The sequence below is a fragment of the Scyliorhinus canicula genome, chromosome 16, assembly GCF_902713615.1.
Source record: "Scyliorhinus canicula chromosome 16, sScyCan1.1, whole genome shotgun sequence".
NCBI lineage: Eukaryota > Metazoa > Chordata > Chondrichthyes > Carcharhiniformes > Scyliorhinidae > Scyliorhinus > Scyliorhinus canicula.
The window spans coordinates 113,176,862-113,199,944 of record NC_052161.1 but is presented as its reverse complement, the minus strand read 5'-3'; the positions used below and the strand labels follow the sequence as shown (position 1 = coordinate 113,199,944).

Here is a 23,083-nt window from a genome sequence, read left to right as displayed (position 1 = left end):
TTGGAAGGCGATGTTGTTGGCAGATAAGGGATTTTACGAGATGGTTTCCTCCGCCATTGGGGAATAAATTGATTTTAATAGGAGTGAGGCGATTTCCATGTTGTGGGAGGCTTTGAGGCTGTCATTCGGAGGGGAGCTAATCTCTTATAGGGCACATAAAGAGAAGAGGTGGAGAGGCAGAGCTTGATGGATGCCATCCTGGAGATGGATCACTGATACTCCTTTGCCCCGATTCTGGAGGCAAGCAGGAAGAAATTGTAGTTGGAATCTGGGCTGCTTTCGACGGTCAGGGCACTGCGACAGCTGCGATGTTCGAAGGGAGCTTGTTATGAACATGGGGTGAAAGCCAGTCATCTGTTAGCACACCACCAGCTGAGGTGGCAAGCAGCCTCTCGGGAAATAGTGCAGGTAAAGGACTCGAGTGGCAGGTTGGTCTCCACCCCAGGTACGGTCAATGAGGCTTTCTATCGTAGTCCTGATAAGTCTGAGGCCCCTGAGGCTGGGTTGTCTATGTCAAGAGTTTTTGGATGGTTTGTCTATCCCGGTGGTAGAATAAGAGAGAAGGGAGGAATTGGAGTCAAGACTGACCCTGGAGGAGGTCATGAAATGCATGGGCTACGTGCAGCCAGGTAAGGCATCGGAGCTAGTCCCATTGTTGTTTGAGATGTTTAACAGCTCCATGTCTAGGGGGAGGTTGCCGACGACATTGGTGCAGGCATAGATTTCTTTGATTTTGAAGGATAAGGATCCGGCAGAGTGTGGGTCGTATCACCCTATTTCATTATTGAATGCGGATACAAATTTGTTGGCCAAGGTTTTGACAGGGCTTATATCAGAGGAATAGACTGGATTTGTTAAGAGCAGGCAGCTGTCGGCCAATATTCGACGACTGCTTAATGTTATCCTGTCCCCCTCTTCAGCCCCTGAGCCAGAGGTAATTATTTCATTGGATGCTGAAAAGACGTTTTATAGATGGAGTTTGGGGTGGGCAGCACGGTGGCGCAGTGGGTTAGCTCTGCTGCCTCACGACGCTGAGGTCCCAGGTTCGATCCCGGCTCTGGGACACAGTCAGTGTGGAGTTTGCACATTCTCCCCGTGTTTGCGTGGGTTTCGCCCTCACAACCCAAAAAAGATGTGTAGGCTAGGTGGATTGGCCATGCTAAATTGCCCCTTAATTGGAAAAATGAATTGGGTACTCTAAATTTATTTTTAAAAATAAAAAAATAGATGGAGTTGGGGGTGGGGTGGGGGTGTGCAAGCGTTCAGGTGAATACCTTGAGCTCGAAATATTTTTAGCTGGAGAGCCCCGAAGCAGTGGTGTCCATTGTCCCCACTGTTGCTTGCCCTGGCAACTGGGTCTTTGGCCATAGCATTGAGGTCATCTATAAAGGTGGAGGAGGATTTGGCCCGGGGGGGGGGGGGGGGGGGGGGGGGGGGGGGGGGGCATAGGGTGTCTGTACATGGATGATTTGTTTTATATGTGACAGACCCTCTCTCCAGTGTAGAGGCAATGATGAAGCCACTCCAGAGTTTTGGCTCCTTCCTGACATATAAATTGAACCCGGGCAAAAACTAATGTTTACCAGTGAATCTCCTAGGGAGGGGACTGATCTGGGAAGTTACCTTTTCTTCTGGCCAGGTTCTGATGGATAGGTTGGGTTGTGGAAGGGGAGGGTCCTCGCATAAAGAAGCCAGTGTATCCAGGAAAGGTACCCAGATGCCTCGCCCACCATCAATCCAACATTCCAAAAGGGCAGTGTATCGTTTTAAAAAACAGCCGAATATCTCCAGGAGTATCTGGGAAACCTACCCGGAAAACCTACACAGAGGATCATGCGTTAGCCGCAGGGTTGCTGTCGATGTTGTCGAAGGGCGTGACCCAGGCAAGTCTGCCAGAATCAGCAGTAGGCAAGCTGCTCAGGCTGGAAGCCAAAGCCACCTCAGGCCCATACCTTGCAAGTGTACCAGTCCTCAGAGTGCAAAACTCTAGTTAACCTGCATCGTCACAACCAAGGTCACCCGATTGGATAAGACTGCTCGTCAACGGTCATTCCTTAGAGATGGAGTTGGATATGGGAGCTTCCGTCTGTCATTGGGGAACAAAAATTCCAGCATCTCCACATGGATATTCTGCCCTTAAACTGCAGGGACACTAGTCATATGCACAGAAGAAACTTTGAAGATCATGGTGACCACACCATGACCCCAGTAGCTCAATAATAAGAATAATATTTATCGTCACAAATAGGCTTACATTAACACTGCAGTGAAGCTACTGTGAAAAGCCCCAAGTCGCCACATTCCGGCGCCTGTTCGGTTCACAGAGGGAGAATTCAGAATGTCCAAATGACCTGATAGCATGTCTTTCGGGACTTGTGGGAGGAAACCAGAGCACCCAGAGGAGACCCACGCAGACATGGGGAGAACATGCAGACTCCGCACAGACAGTGACCCAAGCCGGGAATTGAACCTGGGACCCTGGCACTGTGATGCCATCGTGCGCACCACGATGCTACCGTGCTGCAGTTGGCACGACCCCCACTAATAGTCGTGCGAGGATCAGGGCCTAGTGTCAAGGGCAGGGATTGGCTCCAGAAGTTCCAACTGGGCTGGCTGCAAAATTTTAAATTAGGGACCAGTGGATTGTACAAGGTTATTAACAAATACGCTGAGGGCAGCACGGTGGCACAAGTTGTTAGCATTGCAGCCTCAAGGCCCTGGGGTCCCAGGTTCGATCCCGGCTCTGGGACACTGCTCGTATGGAGTTTGCACATGCTCCCAGTGTTTGCGTGGGTTTCACCCCACAATCCAAAGATGTGCAGGCTAGGTGGATTGGCTACGCTAAATTGCCCCTTAATTGGCAAAAATTAATTAGGTACTCCAAATTTTAAAAAAACAAAACAAATACTCCTAAGTATTCCAAGAGGGCCTCAGTAAAATAAAAGGAGCCAAAATTCTATGTGGATCCCGACGCCCTACCAAAACACTTTGGTGCTCAGCCAGTCCAATACTCTTTGCTTGTAAAGGTAGAGACAGAAACAGAGCTGTTGCAAAGCCTCAGGATAATATGGCCAGTACAGTGGCCTGTGCCAATGATCCCGTCCTCAAGCTCGACAAGTTAGCCCACCTTTGTGGAGATTACAAACTTACAGTCAGAGCCTAACGACTGGTTTAGCACCCCATGCAGCATAGAGAGCGCCTGTATGCCAAGTTGGCAGCTGGCCAAACCTTCACAAAACTGCATATGAGCGATTCCTACCTCCAGCTTGAACTAGATGAACCATCCAGAAACTATGTCAAAATTAACACCCATAGCCTGTACAAGTATACACGCCTGCCCTTTGGAGTCTTGTTGGCATGTGCCATCGTTCAGTGTGTCAAGGAAAATATTTTCCAAGGGCCCCCTAAGGTGGCAGTATATCTCAATGACTTATTAATCACACGGGTCACTGAACAAGAACACCTAATGAACTTGGGAGGTCTGAGGCAATTTTCCAATGCAGGCATACGTCTCGAGAGAGAAATATGTGTACCAGTGATCTACCAGGGTACCAGGTAGATAAGAAAGGCCTACACTCTGTTGAGGATAAAGTCAAAGCCATCAAGGAGGTGCCAACCCCGTGAAATAGAACAGAGTTGAAATCTATTTGAGGCCTGATAATTCACTCCAAATCTGGCCATTTATGCTACTGAAAAGAAAATCATAGGTGGTCATGGCAGGCACTGCAGGGTGAAGCCTTTACGATTGTAAAACAGCAACTTCTGTCCTCAAATATACTGGCCCATTATGACGCTCTGAGAAGCCTCCTGCTGTCCACGAACATTAAAAAAAAAATTAGGGGCAGCACGGTGGCACAGTGGATAGCACTGCTGCCTCACTGCGCCGAGGTCCCAGGTTCGATCCCGGCTCTGGGTCACTGTCCGTGTGGAGTTTGCACATTCTCCCCGTGTTTGCGTGCGTTTCGCCCCACACAACCCAAAGATGTGCACAGTAGGTGGATTGGCAACACCAAATTGCCCCTTAATTGGAAAAATGAATGGGGTACTCTAAATTTTAAAAAAATACATAAAGTTATACTTTTAGGCAGAAAGAGCATCACATGAAACAACAGAAAAACGCAAAATTTTTGTACCCAGAGCATACCAGAGGTCCTCAAATCCACTGGTACCATGGGGCGTTCCAGGCGTTCTTAAAGTCCAATGTCATCAAACACATCCGGACGGTGCTATTCCACCTGTCATCGAATGGTCTGGCAGAGCGGATGGCACAGACATTCAAGAATGGAATGAAGGAATAGCCAGGGTGTTCCATCGACACAAGGCTGCCTTGTTTGACTACCGAACTATGCCTGACACCAGGACAGGAGTCGCCCCACCAGAATTATTGATGGAACGAGAACTTCCCACCAGGTTGAGCCTGCTATTTTCCAATTTGGCAAAGTCCAAGCAGGAGAGCCAAAAGAGGAATTACGACAGGCCCGAGAGACCTCGAGATGCCGTACACATACGGAACTTCGAAGATGACTCCAGCAGGATCCCTCGAGTCGTGTTGGACACAAAAGGATCTGTTTCTCACAAAGTCAATGTCCAAGACAAGGCTGTGAGAAAAAAACCACGACCACCTGGGAAGTAGGGAGCCCATTCCAACGGGTTCCCTATGTCCCCCAACACCAGTTGCAGCACTTCCGGCACTGAGCCTCAGCCCACGCGGGACCTTCAGGTCATTCCCCTCATAATGAAGACTCAGGATCAGAGACGGAGGCTGAGGAGACTGGTTTGTCTCTGTAGGCCAGCACAGAGGATGAGCCCGTTCCGTAACCCTCAGGTGCTTGTTGGAGGTTCCTAGTCCGCTTCATGCCCCCCAATCCAGCTCCACCTGGCACAGACTAGGCCTAGTGCCAAAAGGCGGAAGAAGCCCCCATCACTCCAGGAGTGAAAGGGACAAAGTGGGCAGGGGGAAAAGAGGAGAAGGGATGCTATAACTCTCACGAAGACCACGGGAGAAAATAAAATAAATATTGTTGATTGATCCCTCTGTGGGCTTGGTACAATACGGGTTCCCGTGTTGAGTAGGTAGAGACCTGCCCATTAGAGGCTCACCAGCCTCTAATATCGACCCGCAGACCAGCAGTTCCTGATAGTCGCGGGCTGGCACACGTGTGCATGTCACGGCTGCTATTTAATTTGTGTCGGAGAACAAGCCTGCTTTACCTTTTAGGCTGTGTCTGCTGGAATTATAAGTGTGGCAATGTCCAATAATTTTTTAGTTCTGGGCATGCACTAATTAACAAACAATTCTGATTCACAGATTCAGTACTCTACAAAACATTTAACGCATTCACACCTTCCTTGTACAGCAGCCTGTCAACAAGTTGCACACCTCTTGTCCATGGAGAGTAATTAGATTGCAAATGAAGAACTGCTTGCATAATGGGTTGTCATGTGAGTAAATGTGCCAGTTGCCTTGCTCATGCTGCAATCCACTCGCTAATCTACTTTTATAGACAAATCCAACATAATTTTCAGTTTGGTAAAGATTAAAATTCCGCTCCAAACTCTTTGTCAGCGAGATTACAAATTTGGGGTTATTTCGGCTGAATTCCCAACATTAGTTCACATGGGACCCTTGCAGAAAGGAACAACTTTCAATCCCTGTGCAGTCTCTCACAGAAATGGTGTTTTACTTCAATTGCAAATTTTTGAGATTTCTTTACAACATTAAACTGGTGATCTTGAAAAACAGGAATGCACAAGTTTCAGTAAACAATAGATCTATTAATGCAACGACCTGTAGGTTACTAAGAAACAGCTTGGTAATTATAGACAAACGGCGCACCCTATAATCTGTGCTCTCAGGCACAATCCTTCCAGCCTGTTGATTTTAAAATTAGCGCAAGATATTTCTATTTGGCAGATTCCAAAAAGTCCTTGAGAAAATGGTATGTTACTATAGCATAATAAGTACTACGCTAACAAGACGTGAGTGCACAAATCCCGTCATGGCACATTATGGAATCAAAATTAGATATCTGGTCATTTGTGACCAGATGCTATTAAAATTCAACTGGTTCATTCACACTTGTCCCAAAAGGAAACCCGCCACCCATAACCAGCCTCGTCTACATATGACTCCAATCCCAATCCTACCTGATTAATCCTTAATGTCCATTGATTTAGTCTGTCAAACCAATCAGTTGTTCAAGAAAAGGACCACCAGCTTCAGGGGCAAGTAGTGATGAGCAATAAATGTAGCCTGGCGCCTGCCACATCTCATAAAAGTTAAATAAAAGACAGCAGACAAAGGCAGATTGCTGCTGAATAGAAACATATTAGTGAGGCATTAAACTGGCACATTTGCAATTTAATGTGTAAAACATTCAAGCAAATACCAATTTTTAATCACTACCATTGGCAAACATGCCTCTGGCTTTAAAAAAAATTAATGTAGGGGATGTGGGCTTCCCTGGCTGGGCCTGCATTTATTACCCATCTAATTTCCCTCGAGAAGATGGTGGTGACGTGCCTTCTTGAACTGCTGCAGACTATGTGGTGCTAGTAGGGAGGGAGTTCCTGGATCCAGAGACAGTGAAGGAACGGCGACATAGTTCCAGGTCAGGATGGGAAGTGGTTTTGAGAGTAACTTGCCAGGTGGTGACGTTCTACTTTCAAGGCCTTAAGCTCTGGAATTCTCCCTTCCTTTAAAGATGCTCCTTAAAACCTCTTTTTTTGGCCAAGATTTTGGACAGCAGTTCTAATATCTCACGGAGCTTGGTGCCAAATTTTGTTCGATCACTCCTGTGAAGAGGGTTGTGGGTGTCTGGAATGTGTTGCCCGAGTTGGTGATGGAAGCAGAGACCCTAAACTAATTTGCAAAGTACCTGGATCTGCACCTGAAGTGCTGCAAGGCACTATGGGTCGGGTGCAGGAAGGGTGGGATTAGAAAGGTCACCTGGGTGTCCTCTGGCTGGCATGGTCAAGATGGTTGAATGACTTCCTTCTGTGCTGTAACTTTTCCATGGTTCGAAGTGCTCTCAGATGTTTCACTACATTAAATATGTTATTTACATAAAGGCAAGTTGTTGTTACTGTAGTCCACTAAATAGGAAACTGCCCCATATGCTAGCTTCGCAAAAAAAGGCAGGTCAAAATGAACTTTTAAAAATATTTTGCTCTCAAAGACAGAATTTTAATAATAAATAAAAGTTTGCCTTCCTTATAACCAAGCATGTTTATAGGCATCGACTAAAGGATTACTTTTAGATAGGTGTTTTATTGCTGTGTTTATCTAGGAGGCCAGAGGAGGACATAATTGCTTTGTCCTTTGTACATCCCTCAATTTTGGACAGTGCATCGCTTTCGCAAACTACTTCGAAGGCTACTTCAAAATTGAAAATTTAACATACTCTTCTGATGGCTTGGTGGGTAAAATATTGTTAGATGTGGCATGAAATCTTCAGCTAGCCACTCTTACACCAGACAACAATTGGGAAAGTTTAACTGTCTTTAGGATCACAGCTGTGTGTCTGTGAAACTGAATATGCACATTAACAATTAGCTAACGTTCCAGCTCACAATGTCTAGATGATTGCTACTGGAAACTGTGATAAGGAAAAGATCAGGTTTAATGGTGGCATCTCCCATGGCTAAACAACACTCACTGTCTCAGTTCACATATTTAGCTGGTCCTTTTGGGGAGTTTGAAGACGATTGCCAGCACTGATGGAATTGTACCCCAAGCAACAGTCAGCAAATTCAAGAGCCGTAGCAGGGAAACGAAAATAAATTGAGGGGTGGGGAAGAGAAACACAACAGTTCCTTTCAAATAAGTACAATTCAAAAGCTAAAGTCTATGCAAATTAAGTTAAGAAGCGATCAAAAGCATAACAAACTGAGTCACAGATCAAAACATGATGGATACAGGGAATCTGAAATGAAGTACAAACTCTGAAAACAGGCAACAGGTCTAGAAGTACCTGTAGTGAAAGAGTTAACGTTTCATGCCAACGACCTTTTGTCGGAACAGTTTTGTCAAGAGGTTATTGAAACCAACTTTGATCCTGGACGATAGTCTGTGAAGGCTTGCAATGTAGAAACTATGTGCTGGTCTGCATTTGAAATCAAGAAAGAAGCTTCCTTTATGGTAACTTTCATCTTCTTTTAGAATCTTCCACACCACAGGAACCGAACAAATTAGTTCTAAATTCTAGGGACCAGGGACTAATGGCAGCCAAATCTAGATCTTTAAGCTAACATACAAACTGTGAAGGCCCATTTGTTAAAATGTATAAAATTAATTAAGGTTGAAAGAGGACTCCAATTTAAGGTTAGAAAAGGTGATTAGAGGAACAGAGAACATAATGGTTAATCTGGGGGGAATTAAACTATCCTCAGTTCTTGGTCTTCACAGGATTTGGTAACAAGAGCTACTTGTAGCAAAACCCATCGAACTTCACTTCACAATACTAAAATGGGGACCATTTTTATTTTCATTATCTGGGTGATAATCTGGTATGGAGAGAATTTAAAAAAAAAAATTTAGAACCCAATTAATTTTTTCCAATTAAAGGGGCAATTCAGCGTGGCTAATCCAGCACATCTTTTGGGTTGAGGATGAAACACACGCAAACACGGGGAGAATGTGCAAACTCCATACGTACAGTGACCCAGAGCTGGGATCGAACCTGGGACCTCGGCGCTGTGAGGCAGGCAGTGCGAACCACTGTGCCACCGTGCTGCCCAGGGGATGGAGATCATTTGGTTATGTAACAGGTAGGAAATCCACTTCACCATATCATAGTCCAGACAGTGATGAAAATCTACCCCAGAACCAATCAGGTTGGGCTCAATAACTTTGATGTGTGAAGGATGCTGACTCAATCATCTTTGTCATTTCAGAGTACAGGTGACTGTAACTAGCTATTACACGGTGCATGTGGTCTCACTAATCCTTTAGAATCAGTATTACTTCTATGAGTGATTAGTGTAACAGTTTAATGGATCACAACTCGGACTTTAGTAAGGTGTAACAATAAATTAGAAATTTCTGTATTACATCCAATTAAGCTCAGAACACCCAGGAGCACAATTATAGATCATCATCTTCCCATTTTGGTTTGTGGCCATACAGGTCACTTTGAGCTATACAACGCTTAGGTGGAAGATATATATATTTTTTTTAACAGGTCTGTTACTAGTGATGGGAGCAATTTGAAGCAACGTACTAATATCATAGAAGGGCAACCCAAAATACTTTTTATGCAAGGTTAATGCAGATTTTCACAGGTCATATATGTGTAAGGGATAATAAAAGCAAAATAGTGGATGATGGAAATCAGAAAAACAAAAAATGTTGGAAAACTCAGCAGATATGGCATCATCTGTGGAGAAGAGAAACAGAGTTAACGTTAAGAGTCCATATGAGTTTCCTTTAGAGCCTGAAGAGTCCCCAAGCTGCTACTTCTGATCTTTCCTCTTAGAACCATAGAATTCTTACAGTGCAGAAGGAGGCCAATCGGCTCATCAAGTCTGCACCAACCCAAGAGCACATTAGCTAGACCTACACCCCACGTTATCCCCGTAACCCCACCAAACCTGCACCTCTTTGGACTGCTGAAGGAACTGGAGAACCCGGAAGAAACCCACGCAGACACGGGGAGAAAGTGAAAACTCCACACAGTCACCCATGACCGGAATTGAACCCTGGACTATGGCACAGTGAGGCAACAGTGCTAACTTCTTCCCGACCCTTCTCCCATGGTTCCACAATTGGGTGCCACAGTGGGGTTGTGTCGGCGAGTGGCTAAGGCAATGGATTTGGGCTCCAGTCACTGCGGGGACGTGGGCTCGATTCCCACTGTTACCAAAGGTGATATTAGTTTTGGGGCAGCACAGTGGCAGCAATGTTGCCTCACAGTGCCAGGGACCCGGGTTTAATTCCGATCTTGGGTCACTGTCTCTGTGAAGTTTGTACATTCTCCCCGTTTCTGCAAGGGTTTAGAGGTGCTCCGGTTTCCTCCCACAGTCCAAAGATGTGTAGGTTAGGTGGATTGGCCATGCTAAATTGCCCCTTAGGTTACAGGCTATGGGGATAGGTTGGGAGTGCCAATTCGAAGGGTCGGTGCAGACTCAATGGGCCGAATGGCCTCATTTTCCACTGTAGAGATTCTACGATTCCATGAATTGTTTAAGATTTCTTAAATCACGATTAGAAATCACCAATCTGAAAATAATGTTGCACTTTCCAAGGATGCTGCCCAACCTGCTGAGCATTGCCAGCATCTAGTCATTTCAGATTTCAAGCAGCATTTTCCTTTTTCCATTGTCCAGATCAATGCGATAGCCCTCATTTGCCACCATTTTGAACTATTTAATTATAGCTAAAGCATCTTCAGCAATGGATTCTCTTCCCATCATGTTACATCCATGGTCCCTTGAGGATTTGTTTTTGGTTTCTTCCCCATCTATAAATGGCCCTTTGCTATCATGCAGGGAGATGGAATCAGCTTTCACATCTACCCTGACAAAAGCCAGCTTTACTGCTCCATCCATCCACCGCCCGTGTTGTCAGACATTTAACTCAATATCTGGGGCTGAAATCTCTGTTTCTGAGACTAGGTACTGGTGTGAATGGAGAATCTGCGGGAAGTTCACGACAGGAAAGGCAGTGCTGCATGAAATTCCCCTGGATCACGCAGAAAACAGCCAGGTCCCGGGCCGCGCATGCGCAAGGCTGACGACCTGCATCGGTCACGCCTTAAAACATGGCCAGGGTGCGGCCCAACCAAGACCCCACAGTCCACACCCTGGCCAACTCCCACCAGTCCCCCCAGCCCTAGCAGAAGGCCCACAACCAGTGGCAAGGATCCTGGCAGAGTGTGGCGGCGCTGAACACTATCCACAGCCGGCAAGCCGGGTTCCCTACCACTGGGACAAATGTGGCCTGCGCCGTTGGGAACTAGGCCCATCGGGAGCAGAGCATCACGGGTGGACTGGCCGAAGACGCAATAATAGCATTGCAACGGCGCACATCATGTGAAAATATAACCATGTTGCACTCTCCACAGATGCTGCCCAATCTGCTGAGCATTGCCAGCATCTAGTCATTTCCGATTTCAAGCAGGTTTGGAGGGGAGGAGCATGGTGGACCGGCATCAAACTACCGCTGGCACCGACTCTGGCGTCGGAATCCATTCTCCACCGATCACGATTTCAGCGACGGAGAATCCAGTCCTCGGTCTATGATGAGCCACAAATTCCTCCAGTTAAATACTAGAAAGACTGAAAGTATTGTTATACTTCAGATAGACAGTTAGCGAAGCGAAAATCCGAAGCTAGTCTTTAATTGGGGTAGATATATTCACAGAATGTAACATTACAGGTATATTTCTCCTGGTTCCATTCAACACTCGGCTTGAGTGTCTTTACGACGCGACCGATGCAGGTAGTCAGCCTTGTGCATGCGTGGTCCGGGGCCTGGCCATTCTCCAGCTGTTTTCCGCGTGATCCACGGGAACTTCATGCAGCACTGATTTTCCTGTCGTGAACCTCCCGCGGATTCTCCGTTCAGACCCAAACTCTCCACCTTGCTAACCTCAAGTAACCATTTTATCAATGCCCTCCACCTCTAGGTACTTAACTTCAGCTGATATGATTAACAGAGATCGCCTTCAGATACTGGGTAACAAACTTCTTTCCTCACAGCTTTACGAGTGTACCTACACTACAGGGACACCTGACAGTTCAAGAGGTCAGCTCACCATCAACATCTCAAGGGCAGTTAGGGTCGGGCAATAAATGCTGGCCTGCAAGATGACTCCCACATCCCATGAAAGAAATTAACAGAAACTATCCTCATCACGGATTCTGGCTCTCTTTCCAGCAAGTGTTGAGCTGAAAGAGACTTTGCTATCTTGACATCCTATTCGACCCAAAGCTGAGCTTCCGATCACGAAAACTCTCCAACACAAAAACTACCTACCGACAAGTTCATACTACTGGCTTCAGCCCGTCTTCCAGCTCCCCCACTCACCACTTCTGTAAATTTTAGCTCTTCAGCTATCTTTAACTTATTCCAAATGCAAAAAATTATCCCAGCTCCTGGCACCCAGTCCGTCAATGCCTCCATGTTAACATTTCCATCCTCATGTTTAAAATCCTTCATGGTCTTGTCCCATTTACTCTGTGCAACTTTCTCCAACTCTACAACGCCAAACTCTCCATCTTGCTAACCTCTTGTGCTTCCTCCCTCCTTTCACAAATAATTGTAGACATACCTTCAGCCACGTAGTCCCCCAGGTCTGGAATTCCCTCTTCGCAATCCATTTCTCTTCCTTTAAGCCCACCCTCAATTTCTGTACTTTGATGTAGCTTTTCATAACCCCTCTTAACATCAGCTATTCGGTTTCAGCATCTGGTTAAACCTTTGTAAAATGCCTTATTTAAATATTGAAAATGCTACATAAATACAAGTTTGCTATTGGTGTTAAGTTGGAAGTGTCTGGATGCAAATTGCTACCACTATATCAATAACTTAAAACAGGCCCTTCAGCCCAACAGGTTTATATCAGTATTTAAAAATGTCAGTGTTTACAAGTGTCCACACAAGCCTCCTTACATCATCTGATCTTCCTTGTAACTATTTTCTGCTTAAATGTATCTATGCTAATCACCTCAACTTGATCTGGTAGTGTGCCACACATTCTCCACTGAGAACAAAGTCCCTCTTGAAATCCCTATTTTGTTTATTTATTATTATTTTATACTTATGGCCCCTATGACTCCTACAAGTTCCCCTACAAGTGGAAACATTTTCATTTAAATGGAACAAACAAGGTTACCCCAACTGAGGAACCTTAAGCACTGAGTATAAATAAAACGTTTTACCTGACCTTCCCCTTTTAAAAAAATATTTTCAACAAGCTCAAACATTTGGTTGTAATATTGTGCAAAACCAGATCCAAGTCTGCAGTTGTTCAAAAGCAAACTGGTAGTTATTGTTTTTAAAATTTCTTCTGTATTGCAATAGCAACTCCACACGGGTGTTTTTCATTTATTTAATAAAATTGATATGATAAGCAATTTAGTCCAAACAACAAAGCATCTTCGCCTCCTGCCTTCCCCCAGCAGCTGCTGTGGTGTGCTTTCACCGTTGCTTTTTTTTGTTTGGTTTCAATTCGTAAAACCTATGACTCGCATAAACAAAGCTCCACTAATACAAATCTTTATTTAATTCTAACCATTTCCACAATAATCTCAATTTATGCATGTACATGCCTTGGTGAAAGAGGAAACTATATGATTCAACTGAAACAAAATATGCAAACATATATTTTCTGGCATTTTATGATCCTTGCTATCAGTCAGCTGGGTGGATTGCAGATTGTCAATCTGAAGTCCCCCTTTGATTCTAGTCACATGGCTCCCAACTAGTGTTTAGGTGACTTTTCTGCATTTCAAATCTGAAGAGAATTATACAGCTGGCTTTATTTCCAGTTACATTTTTCGTTTTAAATGAAAATCATTTGATCACAGCCCGACTGGAAATTTACTTTTCAATTTACAAAACATTGGTGACATAAATTGGAACACACAATCATGCAACCCCAATTGATTATACAATGCTCACCACATTTTCACAACTGTCTGAATGAAGCAATCATTCCTGCTTTCATTTTCAATGGCTTGGTCATAATGTTAAGATCCTCGCCTCATGCTGGAATGCAAGTATTTAAACATTACCAGGGGTAACAAGTGCTTCATTTTTGGCCTCTACCTATACCCTTCGACCTTGCAGATGTCTCCTCAATACACAACTGACACCAAACCATTATGTAGAAATCCTAGGGATAAATCCATCTCCAACAACACCATGATAAGTGTATTGACAGTTTCAATGGGCATCTGTTGCTACGCTAAACTAAGGTGTTGACGGACTGGAAGCCAAATATAGGTCAGCAAAAACCGGGGTAATAGTGAGCACAACTTGGTGAGGGTTAGGATATGGGCAGAGTTCTGGATGAGCTCAAATTTATGTAGAGTGGCAGACGGAGGTTAGCTAGGAAAGCATAAAAAAACAACCAAGTACCATAGAAGATCTGACAGTATTTTGCAAAAGTTAACCAATAACTGGGAGTTTTTTTTCCTCGATAATTATCTTACTTTAACAAATCAAGCCAACATAAACTAATGGGTTATGCTAGCCTCGCTATGCCTACGTGGTTTATGATGCCTATACCATCCAATGAAATTACTGCTGTACGATCATTGTTCCATTTGAAACCAGTTTTTAAAATATTTAGCCAATTTACAATGTTTACAATCTACAATGGCTAACAATTCAGTATAATTTGTTTTACATTCCCCCCCCCCCCCCCCCCCCCCCCCCCCCCCCCCCCCCGGCTTGAATTAAAGAAAGTCAAGCGATTATTTAAAAGTTTCACTGTCTAAATATCCTTTGTGTTCTCTCTCTCACTAAGGTGAAGATTTGCAATTGATAAAAAAAAGTTCCAGTCAACAATCCTCCTCCCAAAACAAGGCAGAGATTTTAAAGATTTCTTCCCCCAACAAAGCTTCCTTTAACCATGTTTGAAAATCCACGACTTTACAAAAAACTTAAATGAACTTTTTGGGCAATGCTCAACATACTTTGGTTTCAATGCTGCCCTGGGGTCAGGAAAGAAGAGCAGGTCCGATAATCAACTTACAGTGCAGGAATTAGTCAAGTCATTAGGGAGCAACTATCCTTCTCTCATGATATTGGATTACAAAAAGGTGATGTTTTTGGAGAAAAGGAGAAAGTAAAATTGTGGACATCTTAATAAGTCTACCAATCAGCATGAACATATCAAACCAATATGGTAATTGTGAAGCAGGTTGCATTTACCCGGTTACCAACCACAACAGGATTCGGCATAATTTGGACTTGCTCTATAAAAATGTGACATTCAATTAAAAATTCAGTTTTAGTACATCACGGAAGCGGTGAGGAATCTGCCAAAACATTAGTTTAACATTTGCAAAGTAACATTCTGTAGCTCAATATATTAACCATTACTTTGCTGAGAACACCTCTTCCCAATGGCAAGGCTAACATACTTTAAGGGACCCGAGGACTATTCAGCAATAAAGTGTCCTTGGGTGTGCTTGAACTATTTTGTGGAAGTAACATTCTGAACTCCTATCAACTTCTCCACCCCAACTCAGCAGTAACAGCAAAAGAAGCAGTGGGGAGATAGGACTTTTTAAATGCAGCAAGCTTTGATGATGTAAAATGCGTTGCCAGAAAGAGTTGTCAAGTAGATTCAATAGTAGCGTTCAAAATTAAAATTGAATTCATTTAAAAAAAAAAATTTAGATTAGCCAATTATTTTTTTCCAATTAAGGGGCAATTTGGCATGGCCAATCCACCTACTTTGCACATTTTTGGGTTGTGGGGGCGAAACCCACGCAGACACGGGGAGAACGTGCAAACTCCACACGGACAGTGACCCAGAGCCGGGATCGAACCTGGGACCTCAGCGCCGTGAGGCGGTTGTGCTAACCACTAGGCCACCGTGCTGCCCTAAAATTGAATTCATATACTTGAAAAGCAAAAGAATATGGTGTCAAGGTAAAAGGAGGGGAGTGGAATTAATTGGACAGTTCTTTTCGAGAGCAGGGACAAGTACGATGGGTGGACTAGCATCCTTCTGTGCTGCGATACTATGCACAGCACAAGGAAGTAGTCGAGGTTAGCAAGCACAGCAAGGTTGGAGTGAATACATTTATTCCACTTACCTAGACTATTAAACCAATTTTTGTGAAAGGACCAAGACAGTTAATATAATCTCAGATACACACAGGTGCATGACCTCCTCCTATATATACATAAATTACTCAGTCAGATCTACTTAGTGCTTCAAATAGCACACTAATTATGCAAACATGTTAAAAGATGTATTCCGTAAGGAGATTTAATGTCTTTCTGATATGCTGGAAAGCAAGCTTCAGAACTGGCCCTTCCTTGGATGTCGCTTTGTTCTTCCTTTCATGCAATGAAAATTGGGGGGGGGGGATCTCCATTGGAATGATCACCCCCTCCTGAATTATGATAATTTTCGTGAATGCTGAGCTATCGCATAAACTTAGATTCAAACAACATTGCTTCCATTTCCTAGATCTAACCGGAAAAAAGGTAGCACAATACAATTGCAACTACAATGTAAAACATGTCAAGGCTCATACTGAGCACCATGAAATTAGAAATTGAATTTTGGTATCTTGTATTTGCTCCTGGAGATTTTGACCAGTAATTCTTTCCAGCAACGTGCCTGTTTACATCCCAAACTTCAATACTTATTTCGGCAGACTGGTTTAAACACAAGGGTGAATCTCTTGGGGCAATTTAGCATGGCCAATCCACACTACTCGAAGAGAACAGAAGACTTCATTGCTATTTGGCCAATATTTATCTTTCATTGGTGTAATTTATCTTATTGCTACTTGTGGAATCTTGCTCCCCAAATAACAGAAGTCTGTGGCAGCCATGTCACTGAGCATCTTTAAACAGAGATTGATAGGTCCTTGATTAACAAGGGGATCGGGGTTACGGGGATGAGAAGAGAAACACAACAGCCATCATCGAATAGCAGAGCAGACTCGATGGGCCAATTTGCCTAATTCTGCTTATATCTTAATGGTCTTTTGGAATCATGCTGCCAATTTGTCTCTACTCTGGAGTAATTTGGTTTTGCAGATTCCAGGTCCAATTAATGGTTGAATACACAATCAAGGTTGGCACACCAATGAAGTGCTGTATTGTCAGAGATGCTGTCCTTTAGATGAGATGCTAAAGCACGGCTTTGTTACCTATTATGATCCAAGATACAAATCCCATGGCATTCCATGTTAACTGTTAATACAGGAAATTCTCCGAGCATCCTGACCAAAGATCTAGCTTCAGTCGTCATCATCACAAACAGCAACTGGTTGGTCACTTCATTGTTCATACTATTTCACAGTGCAAAAGATGGCTGCCATGCATGCCTAAATAAGTCACTGAAATTTAAAATAATTACCTACATGTTAAGTGCCTGGAGGTCTAGCTGAAAGACATGATAAACTGCTATATTAATGAGCTTTTGCATAATTACAAAAATATTGTAATTATAACAAGTGTATTGCTAAACAGTCTCAAATTCTGGGGGTGAGAGTGGAGTTTGATTTGCTAACAGCTTATTTTCATAAAACAAATTGCGGCATGTTTTATTCATATGACAGGTTCAATTCAATAGTTTGCAGCAGAGGGCGCGATCTAATGGCCACGCTGCGCTTGAAAAGCAGCTTGCCATGGTGCAGAATGGCCTTGCTACGAGCACCAGGAAACACGCGCTCGCTATGGGACCTTGTTCCCATTTAGTTGAATCACGCCCGGAGCGTTTTCATTTTTAAAAAAAGTTGAATCCTTGTCATTTTGACAGTAAAATCGCAATGGGAAACAATTAATGCAATTGTAAAATTCGGATGGAGTAACAAGATCTTGCTGATTGTAGGCCAATTTAATGATCTGAACTGGAACACACACAACTGGCCACAACGCCACTAGGTTAGGGAGGGGAAAAAATAAATCAACAAGGGTCCTTGCTCACTGCCCACACATATGCATTTGCCACTGGGTTTGTTAACTAATGGTAACCCAAGAATTCTGATCTAGGTGTAGAATTCCAATCTACCAAAACAATAAATTTAATGTACAGATTTGCAGCATACCAAAACAGCTTCCAGGATCCATAATTCCTGATTTAATGAATAACAATGAGCTAGTTCAACGTTAGTTGTAAAGAATCCTGCTTTATCAAACAGTTTTAGTTTACTTCAGTTTCCATGGGTAACAAAAATGGCTTTGATGTATTACAAGTTGGTGATTTGACATGGATCTCCTTTAAGCACAACATTCCTATGGCAGCACGGTGGTGCAATGGTTAGCACTGCTGCCTCATGGCGCTGAGGGTCTGGGTTCAATCCCACCTCCCTGTCGGTGTGGAGTTTGCATATGCTCCCCGTGGGTCTCACCCCCACAACCCAAAGATGTACAGGCTAGGTGGATTGGCCACGCTACAATTTCCCCTTGATTGGAAAGAAAAATAATTAGATACACTAAAATAAAAAAAGTACAACATTTTGTACTTGGCAAACCAGTTGTGTGTTTATCAACACTTAGGAGTAGGATTCCTGCTACAGCCATTTCCCTTTGTAAAATTACTACTTCCTGGTGAGGGACAAAGAACAAGTTCCAAAATTTATCAATATTCATATTTTCATGAAGAATTATTTGAAATTTTTGCTTTGCAGAAAGTTTATTTCCCATAAGTGTTGCTGCTCGCCGTGCTTCAAAAAAGATTGGTCTTGCAATAATTCCAATACGGACCCCGAGACAGATCTGGATCACTACCATGCTGTTTTTGCATTAAAAAAATGATAATACAGTACCAATGATTTTTTTCCTTGTAAATTGTCTAGCTGGGCTGCACTATTCTTAAACGTTTGATATGGAGGCATGATTTTAAAAGGGGTAAATGTTACACTGCAACTAACTTGCAAATTTTCCTCCATCAGCCTTAATTAAATTCTAAACTAACCCAAGAGTAGTCAGTCTTTTGTATTCTGGTCGACTTCAATTTAATTTTCTGTTATCTCCACACCGCCAAATCAAACAACTAAATTAAATATTGTTCTTCAGCTTTAGTTGAAAAAGAAATTTCAGAGTTTCAGTGTTTCTAGTCAAATAAGGTGAACCTAAATCAAAAACCCTGTTGTGTTCCTTTATATTGCAGCCATCCTCTGAAGAAAAGTACTTCATAGAAGTATTTTATTGACTGGAAAGGCGAGGAAAAAATTAATTATTGGATGGGAGGGAAGAGAAATAAATCAATTTATTCAGAATGGATGGACTTAAAGATTTAAGAAACAGTCCGTGATGTTATTTTTCTGCAGTGCTTCAAATTCTGAGATAAAAGACAAAGCAACATTTAGATTGGCGTAAAATGCTAGGAACAATCAAGTTTTTCAGTGAATTATTAAGCAGCTGCATCCATTTTGTTAGGCCTCTGAAATTAGAAACTGCTTACATTACACAATTCACGAATACACTTCAATCTGCTTCTACACTTCCAACACCGTCTCCCACTAGCAAAAAGGGTCATCTTTGTCCAAGTAAACATTTCTAAAAGTCACAATCACAAACCTCTCACCAGTTTCCAAATTCCCAATGTATCAAAAAAAGTGAGCTTTCATATTTTTTGAAGCCATGTCCAAATTTTTTTTTTTTTTTAAAAACGAAAGAGAGAGTGGAGCTTTAAATGAGAAATGGCTAGAGCAGTATTTCTGCATTTCAATGTTCCTCTACAACAGTGTCGGAGTCTGAAGCCTGGGAAGGTCATGCAGTCGCATTTCTCCAGCTGACATTCCTGTGCCACTCCTAAAGCACAACTGCAGTTTAACTGAGCTCACTTCATCCCGTCTTGCAGTACTTTCAAAACTCAAAAAATATTCCTCTTTCTCCCCTCCCCAGATCACTCTGGAGAGTAAGTAGGAGGTACGTTTTGTACTGCACTTGCCCCACCCAGTCACCAACCCAAAAGAACTATGAAGCTTCCCTTACCTTTCCTGCCTCTGGGAGAGCTCCTCTTGTTCAGATTATTACTTCTCTCTTCCTCTAGAGCAGCTGCAATGTCTGGGTTGTCTTCCCCATTGTACCACACCAACAGTTCTTCCCCTGGCTGGATGGGCTATAGACAGGATAAAGAAAATTGCACCAATCAGTGCTAGGCTTGTAAAAAAAACACAGTCGAGGATCCTCGAAGTCGGTTGTGGGGCCTGGAGAGCTTAAAGACTGCTCTACACCCGACTACAAAACTATTCCCTGACTGTGATATGATTACACTCCAACAGGAAGCACACTTTGAACCAAAGCTAATCTGAATACAACTGGGAAGTGGTTTCTTAACAAAAGCACTGCATTAGCACAAGAGGGTGTAGATGGTATTGAAGGTTCAGTAAAACACTGCAACTCCTGGTGGTTGGAGGGCTACATTGCAGTCAGATTAAGACTCAGTTTATTGTGCTTTGACACATCTCTCAAAATAAAGACAGCTTCATACCTCCAAAATAGGCCTGCAATCTGTCTCACTCGGATTATAAATTACACTCCCATTATTTCCCTAATGTCAAAATTGTATGGCAAACTAAAAACGTAGTTTTTAAAGAAATCACTGCCTAAAAATAAAACCTATAACGTTTTTGTGTTGACTGCTTGCACTGCAGAGGTTACTTCCACAAGGCTGTTTAATTTCTTACTTCCTCTGTTGGTAGGTTGCAGTTTCACCTTCCACCATGTCATCCAGGTAATGTGTATGCTAGGCTCAACAGCGAATCCCACTGGGGATAGATAGCCATCCTAAGAGTAAACCCATCTTCCATAATCTAGGGCTGCTGACTTTATAAACCAATGGACAATACATAGATATAATAGTGCGACTGTTCACCAGACTGCACTCTTTTTCACACCACCTGGTAAAAAGCATTGAAGGGTCCTACATCAGGACACAGACGCATCAACTACATATTATCAGGTAAATATAAAAACTAACAGATTAAATGTGTTTCATATGAATTTAGCACAGGCTATTTAAGTTAAGAAGTTTCCCTCTTCTCTCATATGGCCCACCTTCTGGGCTCTCAACTTCTGAATCCATTTCTAAGAGAGGCTATTCACCCATATTCACTACAAGTCCACTGACTTCCTCAACCTCCCAGAACTACAGTACAGTTCCCCTCCACCAGCCTTCAGATCTAATTCTTCATCTCTCACCACTTCCAAGTGATGCCACCCACCAAATATATCTTTCTCTCTCCACCCCTTTCAGCATTTTGAAGGTTTCTTCCCCTCTGCGGTACCCAGTTCACACCTCATTCAGCCCCAACATCTCTCTCCTGTTCCTGCAGTATCTTCCCATGCCAAGTGTATGATGCTAGACCTGCCCTTTCATCTCACTTCACAAGGCTCCTGATACTCCTTTCAAGTGAAACTGATTTACTTGCTTTCAATTTAATGCGCTGTATTTGCCACTCACAATGTGATCTCTTCAAAGAGGCCAAATGCAGACAGGGTGGTCATTCAATTTGCAAGCAAGACCCTGTGCTTTTAGTCACCTGCTATTTTAACTCTCTGCTCTGCTTCTACTCTTAACCTTAGGCTCCCGCAATGTCCCAATGGCTCAATGAAAGCTCGAGGAACTCATCTTTTGATTCTGCACTTTATTGACTTCTGACTCAACACGGAGTTCAACAATTTCAGATTGCACCCTTTGCCCTTTTTTGTTTAATTTTGGATTACATCTGCTTTTAATAATTCTTAATTTTACCATTAACATCTCTGAACACACGTTTTGTTTCTTTACTTGTCCCATCACTCTTTTGCCTTGCACCATTGTCTCCTTTGCCATTTAATCTCACCTGTCTTTCACCATAAACACAGGTCTTTTTGTTCCTTTTTCACAAATTCTTTCATGGAATATGGGCTTCGCGGACAAACATTCAATGTGCATCGTGAATGTCTTTGAGCCGGTGGGGGTTAGCCTTTTCTCCCCCTTTCCCTGCTTCTGTACTGCTTTAATCATCTTACATTTTTACAGTACTGATGAAAGATGACCTGATGACCTGAAATGTCAATTCTGTTTGTCTCTCCACAGATGCTGCAAGATCTGCTGAATATCTCCAGCACTTTCTGTTTTGTTTTTAAAAAAATTTAGAGTGCCCAATTCATTTTTTCCAATTAAGGGGCAATTTAGCGTGTTCAATCCACCTAGCCTGCACATCTTTTTTTGGGTTGTGGGGGCGAAACCCACGCAAACACGGGAGAACGTACAAACTCCACACGGACAGTGACCCAGAGCCAGGATCGTACCTGGGACCTCAGCGCCATGAGGCAGCAGGGCTAACCCACTGCGCCACCGTGCTGCCCGCTCTTTCTGTTTTTACTTAAGAGTTGTTTCATCCCTTTCACTTCACAATGTAAAACAACATTTTACCCTTTTGGCCCCAGCAGTAATTTTCTTAAATCAACATGCCAATCATGATCATTTACTTTTTTATTTTACAAGGAAGAATGTGATCAGTGACAGCCCCAAGAAAAACAAGGTGTGTGTTAACGTACAATGGAATTTAGAAGTTACGTACTTTATACAACCATTGGCACTTATTGTGAAATTGAACATTTCAATACAATGGCGGTAATAGTTGAGCTGGAATGAGAGCTAGCTGGCAAGACATGGGCAAAAAGGTAGTTATTGATAGATTTGGACCTTTCTGGATACCAGTCATCAGTGACCTGAAGGGTGGCATTAGGGAGACTAAATGTGACCAGGAAACAATACTCAAAATCAAGGATAAACTTCATAGTAGTTATGAAACTGGCAAGGATAGGAAACAAGTACTTTTTATTGGAATTGTGTCAGACTGGGGAAGGTCAATTTCGGACTCAACACTGAGATCACAACGGATTCTAATTTACATAGATTACCTGGATCCAGAAACTCAGTAATAAAATTTGTACTTGATACAAAACTGGGCGGTGCAATGATATTGAAAGTGATCCAGAAACCAGAATGAATTAAGAAATTTGTAAGTGACAAATACATTTATTTTGCAAAAACAGTCATCCAGACTAGAAGCATTAGCTCCATTCTCTCCCCACAGATGCTGTCTGACCTGCTGAGATTGTCCAGCATTTTCTGTTTTTGTTTCAGATTCCAGCATCTGCTTTTACGTTTTATTGCACTTAGGGTATATAGGATACATGTACTACAACCCAGTGACATTGCTAATTTCTAAAGGAGAGGAAGGGGGAAATTGGTAAAGTATGGAATACAAAGACTTTTTTTTAAACGTAAAAATACTGAAAACTTGGCACTGGGGAAAATGGAGTTACGAAGAAACGAAGATATAACCCCCAACACCTCACCTACCTCATATCCTCAGAGAATGTCAATTTGACATTGGAGCTGTCAAAGTGACACGGGGGGGGGGGGGGGGGGGGGGGGGTGGGGGG

The 23,083-nt window shown here is 43.1% G+C and overlaps 1 protein-coding gene across 11 annotated transcripts in view; it reads right to left on the bottom strand.

The window, feature by feature from the left end:
- Positions 1 to 23,083, bottom strand: part of LOC119979752 (PR domain zinc finger protein 2-like) — a 212,523-nt gene that overhangs the window by 32,019 nt on the left and 157,421 nt on the right. For all 11 annotated transcript variants that reach the window (XM_038822363.1, XM_038822364.1, XM_038822362.1 and 8 more), the window contains one exon: positions 19,637 to 19,763. In XM_038822363.1, the coding sequence (XP_038678291.1) occupies positions 19,637 to 19,763 (127 nt within the window). The remainder of the gene's footprint in view (positions 1 to 19,636; positions 19,764 to 23,083) is intronic.